At 38.1% G+C, this 10,326-nt stretch overlaps 1 protein-coding gene across 1 annotated transcript in view; it reads right to left on the bottom strand.

Moving 5' to 3' along the window:
* Positions 1-2,502: 2,502 nt before the first annotated feature.
* pitpnc1a (phosphatidylinositol transfer protein cytoplasmic 1a) overlaps positions 2,503-10,326 on the bottom strand; it is a 125,458-nt gene continuing 117,634 nt past the window's right edge. Inside the window, exons 6-9 of the mRNA XM_073833926.1 lie at positions 8,020-8,115; positions 6,312-6,467; positions 5,806-5,869; positions 2,503-3,852 (exon numbers count right to left, since the gene is read on the bottom strand). Of these exons, the coding sequence (XP_073690027.1) occupies positions 3,539-3,852; positions 5,806-5,869; positions 6,312-6,467; positions 8,020-8,115 (630 nt within the window). The 3' untranslated portion in view covers positions 2,503-3,538. The remainder of the gene's footprint in view (positions 3,853-5,805; positions 5,870-6,311; positions 6,468-8,019; positions 8,116-10,326) is intronic.

Genomic DNA, 10,326 nt, shown 5'->3' with positions numbered 1-10,326 from the left:
CTTTCCTTCACTGAAAAACAAAAAACAAAAACAGAACTGCGATTTTTTTAAATCTCCCAATTCTTACTTTTTTCTCGCAATTATGAGTTTAAATCTTGCAGTTGTGACTATTTTCTCAGAATTGTAAGCTAATATCACACAATTCTGAGAAAAAAAGTCAGAATTGTGACATACAAACTTGTAATTGCAAGAAAAAAGTCAAAATTGTGAGATACAAACTCGTAATTGTAAGAAAAAAAAGTCAGAATTGTGAGATACAAACTCGTAATTGTAAGAAAAAAAAGTCAGAATTGTGAGATACAAACTCGTAATTGTAAGAAAAAAAGTCAGAATTGCGAGATGAAAAGTTGCAGTTCTGTTTTTTCTATTCATATTTCTATTTGTGAGAAAAATGTTAAAATTGTGAGTTTTTATCTCGCATTTTTGAATTTTATAACACATAACGGTGTTTATATATAACAGTTATGAGAAAAAAAGTGAATTGTAAGAAAATAGTTAAATTTGTGAGTTTTTCCTCACAATTCTGACTTTATTTCTCACAATTGTAAAATTATATCATGTATTCTGAGAAAACAAATCAAAATTTCCAGTTTATATCTTGCAATTCTGACTTTACAACTCACAATTGCAAGTTTGCATCTCACAATTGTGAGAAAAGTCAAAATTGCAAGATGCAAACTTGTATTTGTGAGACATTTTTTTGAAATTTATATCTCACAAGTAAATTTTTATTTTACCATTCTGACTGTAAAATGAAAGTTACTGATTATATATATATTATTATTATTTTTTCATTGACCTCATAATATTTTAGCAAAATGAATTACTGGACCTTCTGCTTCATACCTTCAACTTACCTATGATGTATGCTGACCTTCTCCAATCATTTATTCCTCTTAATATTCCTCTTAATGCATGCACACATTCATCTCCACTTTTGAGTGCAAACCCCGAATCTCAAAATCCAAGCAACAATCAATGCATGCAACCAACCAACCAATTGTGATATTCAAATGTCACAGATATTAAAAAAAGTCTTTGAGAGATACTGTGAAACTGAGAGATATAAATTTGAAAAAAATCTGATTTACTTTTTATTTTTTACATGCAGTATTATGATTTTTTTAACTACATGGCAGTTACAAGCTTTCATAAAATACGGAAGAAAAGATCTGCGACTGCTTCCATTTCATTAACTTTAATAACTTTTCTTGAATTACGTTTCTTGCTCACAATGAAACTCATACTAACATTTTTAATTAAAAATGGACACATTTCCCAACAATGGAAAGAATTGATCAAATACAGATTTTTATTTAAATATCTGCAATATATCCTTTGTATTGCCGCCTTAAGCATCATGCGCTTGAGAAATCTGCTACTCTGTGTTTGCTATTCTGAAAGCACAGTCCTAAAATAAAGTCACAAAATAAGCTGTTAATATATTTCTTGTTATGATGGTAATTTAAAATGTCAAGTACGGCAATCCACTCCTGAGAATATTAGACAATTCATTAAAGTAACAGGCTAACCTTTGAGATGGGTTTTTACAGTATATGAAAATGTCATTGTTTGTCCCTCATAAAGAAAAATGTCTCATGATTTTTAGAATTTAAAGAGCAGGTCATATGGGTTTTTGCAGTTTCTAACAGTTATTCTTCAATGTAAATAGTCTAGTCGTTAATGAAAAAAGTACATGATAAAGATATCGTCTCTCAAAAGAAAGAGTCGATTCAACAGTCTTAACGAGTTTTCGAATTTTCTGCCTTTTACCAATATACGTCACACAGTAACATGTTAGCATAACACAGCACTTCTGCTAGTAAGTGTGTTTACATCATGTTGAGAAGATGCTGTGTTCTGCACTGTGAAAGCAAGTTTGTTTTTGTTTTAAAAGATGATGATTTGAAGAATCAAAGGTTAAAACGTATTTTTTTCCACGATACCACAGCAATACAATTTGAACCTTTTGTTGTGTGCTCGTCATTTTACATAGGACTTCTTCTCTAATCTTGGCAAGTTCAACACAGGATTCGCTAAATGCTTGTCCATGATAGTGTCTCCGAACCACAATTTATTTTCTGACCTTAGATGCACTCAAACCTGTTCTAGAGGACTCCAACATAATATTAAGACACTTTGAAATAACATATAACCTGCTCTTAAGATAAAAGGGATAGTCCCAATCCCAAACCTGTATGCATCTCTTTGTTCTGTGGATCCCAGAAAAAGCTATTTTGAAGATGTTGGTAACCAAAGAGTCCCACTTCCCATTGGCTACCAATGTATTCCAATCCATATAATGAAAGTCAGTAGGAACAAAACTGTTTGGTTACAACATTCTTCAAAATATCTTTTTCTGCATTCCACAGAATCAAGCAATTTGCAGGATTGGCGTGATAAAAAAACCTTTAGAATAAAAGCCATTGCATCTTATATTGAAGCATATTAATTGATAAACATGACAGGTTTAGTGAAACTGGAATGAAGTAGAAATCCCAATAGGTAGCAAATGCTTTAATTTCACAATGGCAGTTGACATCAAAAGCATGATTTTCCCAAGATTTGGCATGTGCATTTCTGAATCCTTTAGAAAAGAGTGTTTCAGTTTAAAAGAACAGATATGCGGGAACCAGCAAGAGTACAAGAGCTTTTCAATTTACAAAGTATACATCGGCCAGCAGCATCAAACATTCCTTAGAGCCCAAAGATTATACAACAATCTAATTATCAAGCATTCTTTGAGGACTTAATTCATATTCATGGATAATAATGCATCACATTAATCCCAACCAAGAACATATAATGTAGAACAGCATACTCAGTTACATGGCAGATGCTTCTCATTCTAACAAATATATTTATGAAGATAAACTACAGTATGTACAGACAAGTTCCAGTTCGTTGTGTCTAACAACAGACCACGCAAAAGTGCGAGGTCAGTAGAATTGGTATCGCTTGGAGTCTATGGGAATGGGACTGATCAAAGTTAAAGACAAGAGCATAGTGAAACCACTATCAAATTGAAGTCTACATTCTTAGAAATGAGATATTTACAGTACATGTCAAACACTGATTAATTTGAGTGAGAAATTCAGAAGCCTGAGGATAAAGTCACTTAACATAATATCAAAACTGAAATATTAACTGAGCAGAATATACTACTAAATACACCACTACAGCAAAACAACAGTGGCTACAAATCCTACCCATATTCAACATATGTAGGAAAAATGGCTCGGCAGGAAAGAAAAATAAAAAAAGGAAAGATTCAACTCCGTCTATTAGTGGGACAACTCCTGAGATATTTTTAACAGTGATCTGTACCATTTTGTAAGTCAGAATGCACTTTTTGGCCTATTGTAAATTAACTCCCAGTGTAAAATGTGAGGTTGGACAGGTTGAAAAGCCACTCTGTGTGTGTCTGTGTGTTTGGGAAACTAAGTATGTCTCAGTATTTAAAGAGAGACTGATTCGTTTGTGTCAAACAGACACATTACTGGGGTGTGATGTCATAAACTAAGGCCAGAACTGTGGTTTACTCAGGTTGCGGGGTGCTGGCACCCCAGGAAAAGAGACTGGGAAGGCGGAAGGCAGAGTCTCTCCGTGCTGGGTCGGGAAGAGTCAGGGTCTCCGGAGCTGACTTCTTCCGTGGTCTGTCCTTGGGCACAGAAAGGAAGTCTGGAGCTTCAGTGGAGAGGGGTGTAGAGGGAGCGCTGGATGGGCCGCTACGAGCACAGGCTGGTAGGGGCGTCTCGCTGATGGCAATAGCTGGCGGGAAGGTTCCCAGCTTCTTATTGGTGGCTTCCTGAGTGGCTCGTTCGTATTCTCTCACTTCCTCCATTGTCATGTCTTTAAACATAAAAAAAAAAAAACATTTCTATTAGTGAGGTATAGTGGACATTTGAAACATGAAGGCAAAGTCTCCTCATTAATGTAAAGGAGCTTTCACACAGCGCAGTTCTACAAACTGAGTTCTGGGAACTAGCCAGAGAACCAATTTCCCCCTTGGGGCACTTTCCTGATTGTATTTGCACTGGCAGCAGGAACTCTGAAGCAGCTGTCAATGCCATCTTTGTACATGGCATTAGGGGCTTTTGCACCAGAGAAACCTTTTTATAGTTCTTAGTACTGTTGGCGGAATTGTTTTTTATTTTTTTGGTGTGTTCGCACCGTAGGAACTAGGAATGTATTTAGTTCTAGAAACTCAGTTTCGGGGAACTAAACTAACTCAAAGTATCTCAGAGTAGGGTCTAAAACAGTTCTACTGGAACTACCAGTTATGTAAGTGTATAGGCGCTTTTGCACCGGAGGAACCTTTTTATAGTTCCTAGAACTATTGGCAGAAGTTTACACTTTTTGGCCTGTTCACACAGCAGGAAGTAGGAATGGTTTTAGTTCTAGGAACTCCATTTGGGGGAACTAAATTAGCTCTTACTTCAGAGTAGGGTCTAAAACAGTTCTTTAGGAACTACCAGTTATGTAAGTGTTTAGGCGCTTTTGCACCGGAGGAACCTTTTAGTTGTTCCTAGAACTATTGGCAGAAGTTTACACTTTTTGGCCTGTTCACACCACAGGAAGTAGGAACATATTTAGTTCTAGGAACTCCATTTAGGGGAACTAAATTAGCTCCTACTTTAGAGTAGGGTCTAAAAAAGCTCTTTTTGAACTACCAGTGACATAAATGTATTGGCACTTTTCCACCACAGGAACCTTTTTATAGTTCCTAGAACTATTGGCGGAAGTTCACACTTCTTGGCCTGTTCACACCACAGGAAGTAGGAACATATTTAGTTCTAGGAACTCCATTTAGGGGAACTAAATTAGCTCCTACTTTAGAGTAGGGTCTAAAAAGTTCTATAGGAGGCGCTTTTGCACCGGAAGAACCTCATAGTTCCTAAACAAAAACAGCTCTGAACACGGCGTCCTACATTCACCGGTTGTTGATGTTTGTAAATGCTGCAAAAAAAGGTGTCGCTGTTGCCCACTTCAGAGTTCCTGTTGCTGGTGCGAATGCAACCCGGAAAACAGCCTGTGGCAGAAACTGGTTCTCTAGGAACGACCCTGCTGGCTGTTTGCTGGAACTAAGTTTCTAGAACTATGTGGTAGGAAAGTGCCTTTACATCACCGAAAGGCAAAACAGTCCTGCAGGGTATAGTTCCAAAGGTATAGTTCTGAAGGACTTAATTAGCTGGATAATCAGGGTTGAACTAAACTTCTCTAAAAGTTGAGTTTGAGAACCCTGGATTAATCAAATCCAATATAAAATCATACTTCATATGATGACTTTTATTTGTTTATACTGGCTGTTGTTTGTCTATTATTTATAGGTGTCTTCCTTTTTGGCCATCAGTTGTCAAATCCAAACTGCTCAAAGGTGGCCCTCCAGGAGCAGGTTTGGAAATCCCTGCTCTAATCTCCAAAGGAAGTAAAGAAGACGCTGTCTGCTTTTTAGAGGAGAAAACAGCTCTGCTTTCTATGATTTGTAATCTGAACACTTTAAGTGTTCACGACTGAACAACTTGTTCAAGTCATCTAATCTAACCAGTTTGGTCAAGGTCCTTGATGAGAACATGAAGAATAACTTTAAAGAGCTGAATTTCTCCACGGAAACATCTCTTTTCTGTCTGTTTGTTATTGTAGTGACTCATGAGATTATATTTTGTAAGCTACAGTATGGCTCACGGCATCCTTCGGCATCCGTGAGGTTTGTTAGTCATGACTCTGCGCCATGGGCAACACAAAAGAAACCGCAATCTGAAGGGAAGGCTGTGTGTATGACTGGCTGGTCAATGCCAAACTCACCAATCCACTCATCAACCCAAGCGAAAGCCTGTCTATGACCCAGCAACAGCACATCCCTCACCACCTATAGAAAGAAAAACAGGTACAAATCTATGATGATTGTGATGTTGCCAAGTAGACATATGTAGAATCTGTTTTTGGATCTTTTGTTGGTCCTGGAGAATTATTCTTGTCAAACGGACATACTACTAATCTTCCCTAACCCCAATGCTAACAATAACCCTAACATCAAAAGGAAATGAAAGGTTAAAAGAAATGTTGTCGAAGCCCCAGCTCCAGCACAAAGCTGACTAATCCTAACCCTTAAATCTAATTGGTTGACAGGAATATTGTTTCAGAACCAACAAAGATGATCCTGGGATTTATCCTGCTAGAAGATATCATGGTAAGCACAACTCAATAGTCAGATCTATCTATAGACCTGAGTGATCTGCAGTGAGAATAACTACGAGGTAAGGGTTTTAGGGGGCTCGTCTGGGATATGCATGTGGAGAGGTGGAAGTGACCTTGTGCACGAACTGCTCCACTCGTGTCTGAAGTCCCCACACCTCGAACTTCACCGTTACTAGCTTATAGGAGCACATGATGGGATCCTGCGTGTCCCTCCAGCCCTCCTGCAGCAAACCCCGAGCTGTCTTCTCAGATTTAAAGCATCGTGGGTCCTAGAGTTGAAATACAGAATGGAAGTAAAATAGAAAGTCCTGGAATGGAAATAAAACGTCCCACAGAGTTTATTTTATATGCAATACACAAGATTTTTTCATTATAACCTTTATAAGACTCATTCATAGCAGAATAGAAAGAAGACAAGGGATGAACCAACACCTGCCAACTATGCAAAACACTAAGCACTAAGCGAAATTAGAGAGTGAATTCAATTTAAAAGTTAACATCACTTTGCTTTACTCACTCTGAAGAGCAGAGCACTTGAAGTGAGTGCTCTACAAACCAACTACCCACCGGTGTTCCACAGGGTTCAGTACCTGGTCCATTTTTACTCTCCTTTTTCACCAAATTATGACCTCTCAGAGCTTTTTTACCATCATTACTATGCAGATGATACTCAATTCTCTTTTCACCCTCTGACAACCAACTAGCATCTGGCTGTAAAATATTTCTGCCTGCATATCTGAATGATTAAAACCGAGCTGCTGATCATCCTGGCCAAAAACTGACCCTGCCAAAAACTTGTTAAATCAAAAGAGAACAAAATCATCTCACCCACACAAGAATGGTAGAAATTGTGGCATCATAATCAACAAAGTCTATTATACCTGGAGAAAGCTATCCATTCACATCAAGGGCAGTTGCCCGGAAGCTCATTGTTTTTGGTCCAACGACCTTAGGAACTCCAGGAACGCAATTGGGAGCCACTTCACTAGTGTACGTGTGAAAAACAAAGGATACTTTTTTGGGCTGGAGAAAGGACCTTTTGCTTGTATTGACCCTACAAATGCCCTTAAGTGGCACAAAAATGTTTGCCTTTTTATTGCTGACAAAATAAACCCTTCACCAACGATTGTTTTCGAACAAACACTGACAAGATTACTTCCTTTATTTGCAGTGTGCCCCATTAGGACAAAGTGCTAAGGTTGTTTTCCCTGACACAAGTGATTTTATTTGTCTAAACGAGGACTAGAGTGATCGCTTATCATTCCCAGCACTGCTGCTGTTCTTTTCCCTTCCACATCTAATTCCACCTCTGCTTTTTTATTCCTCAAACAGAACCACTGCTGGCCTGGATCCTTAGATAGCAGCAAGCTCCTGCCAGAGAAAGATAACACTGCACTCCTCTCATCTGTCTATGCTTACCTCTGCAAGAGGAGAGAGACAGTATGTGAAAATGAATTACTGCAGAGGTACAGTCGAGAGGTGATTCTGAGTCTTGCATGTGTCCAGGAGAGATCTCAACAGGGCCTTTTTAATAATTCAGTATTGGCTTAAAAATAACCCATACTCCTTTGTTTTCTTCTATGTGGGAGAAGCACTCCCTGGTTTCTTCAAAACAAAATCCCATCAGCACTAAATACCATATCAACAGAGCTCAAATGAATAAATCATAGAGGTCAGTGAGGAAAATATTGGAGAGGAATATGAGCACATGCTGTACCTTAGAGGGAAATTTGTAAATTATATGTTTGTATTGCTTGTAAATTATTTAGCATTTTGGTAATGGATTATACATTTCTGTGGTGTATTGAAGAAATATTTTACCTCTGACTCCTTATAGTAGCGCTCCGGGATCTCGTCGTAGGCGATGTCAATAAAGCACACCTCTGTTTCTTCATCTCGGAGCTCTGTATCAAAGATCTAGAGCACAGTGAGAGGATGTTAGAAAAAAAATTGTTAAAGGAGCTACCGGCTACCACTGCAAATGTGTGAGTGTAAGATGCAACACATTCACAATTTGTAAAATACAGATATATGGAGAGAATGAGATATTACTGTGGGTGGAAAGACAGAACACGAATTAGAAACCAAGCAACTAACAGAACACCTTGTCACTTGTGGCTCATTACCGAAGTAGATTAACTGATTAAATCAAGGGTGTCTGATTCGCTCCTGGAGGGCCACTATCCTGCAGAGTTTAGCTTCAATTTTCCCCCTAATACAATAGCCTGGAAGTTTCTAGTTATCCAAAAGACCTTGATTAGCAGGTTCAGGTATGTTTAATTAGGGTCCAAGCACCACGGTGTAAGAACCCTGTTGGAATTGCTCCGTTAAATTTAAATTGGCATCTGGGTTTTCAAAATCAGGTGTAGCAAAATGTCTCCTCCCAGAGATTTAATCAGATCAACCCTAAATTTGGTCAGTGTAATCTAAAACCATTTGTGATGTGAAATTGTGAATATCTTGAGTTTTTGTCAACAAATTTCAATGTTTCGCCATGGAAAAGGAAGTTGTTGAACTCAGCCATACAATGTCAGATCTGCCCCAAACTTCACATGCTTGATAAGAGCACTGACCTCAACACACCTAAAGGCCAATGTTCAGTTAAAATCATAGTGCCAATTGCTGGCAACAGGAAGTGACTTGTTTTATACTAACTTAAACATGTCCGAACTGCCCCAAACTTTACAAGTTTGGTAAGACTCCTGGCCTGAAAACATCTACATGCCAATAATCAGTTATAATTTATAGCCCTATCTGTTGGCAACAGGAAATGTCAAGTTAATGTGCCAACATACCCAATCTGCCCTGAATTTCTTGTTTGATAAGTGTCCTGGCCTGAAGACATCTAACGGCCAATATTGAGTTTTAATCATAGTGCCACCTGTTGGCAACAGGATATGTCATGTATTACACTAACTCAAACATACCATGTTCAATCTGCACCAAACTCAACATGTTTGATAAAAGTCTTGGCCTGAAGACATCTACATACCAATATTCAGTTATAGTCGTAGTGCCGTCAACTGGAAGCAGGAAGTTTGGCACATATAAATGACTTCGACATTAATCCTGCTATATTTACCACTATAAATGTATATTGTCCACTGTTCACGGTTTCCTAAGGCCAGAGGGTCAAGGTTGGCTCGGGTGCGAGGGCCCTTTCAACGCAGATTACAGTTTTAATTAGGATTGTAGCTAAACTCTTCAGGATAGTGGTCCTCTAGGAGCAGGACTGGGCATCCCTAGATTAACCAAGTTACCCCTGGCTGCCAAATCAATGCATTGTAAGTTGCTAGTTAGTCGCACACCCACAATATGAGAGTCTAATATTGACTGCACACAAAACAGTCCACCAAAAAAGTAAGTCATGCTTTACTGATACAGTGAGTGAATTTTTTTAAAGTTTGTTGGTCATTTTACATGTCAATCATATGTGACCCTGGACCACAAAAAACAGTCTTAAGTCGCACAGGTATGTTTGTAGCAATAGCCAAAAATACATTGTATGAGTCAAAATGACAGATTTTTCTTTTATGCCAAAAATCATTAGGATATTATGTGAAGATCATGTTCCATGAAGATATTTAGTAAATTTCCTAACATAATATGCATTGCTGAGAACCTAATTTGGACCAATTGAAAGTTTTTTTTTTTCAATATTTAGATATTTTTCAATATTTTTCGCACAGATTCTAGATTTTCAAATAGTTTTATCTCAGCCAAAAATTGTCCTATCCTATCAACCATACATCAATGGAAAGCTTATTTATTCAGATGATGTATAAACTGACCTTTTTGACTGGTTTTGTGGTCCAAGGTCACATATGATTTCGATTTGTATAGGTGGATGTTGAACCACAGTAATTGCTCACCATCACAAATCGTCAACTCTCACTGACAATGACTTCCGGATGCTTTATTCCAGCAAATCACTCTCAGCTAGAACTCAAGCTTGTTCATTTGTCACCAGGATAGGACTCCACTTAAGTCTTTCTGTTGTGAGTAACAGTAAAGAGAGATCTTCAGCAACTCTCAGCAGACTCCAAAACATCTACAGCTGCAGACTCTACGCTGTCCACAAGAAGGAGCCCTTGGTCTGCGTGGGAGTCAACGCCAGCACGCGTATTG

This window comes from Garra rufa, chromosome 1 (assembly GCF_049309525.1).
Source record: "Garra rufa chromosome 1, GarRuf1.0, whole genome shotgun sequence".
In the NCBI taxonomy this organism is placed as follows: Eukaryota; Metazoa; Chordata; class Actinopteri; order Cypriniformes; family Cyprinidae; genus Garra; species Garra rufa.
This window is presented reverse-complemented; position numbering and strand designations above follow the sequence as displayed.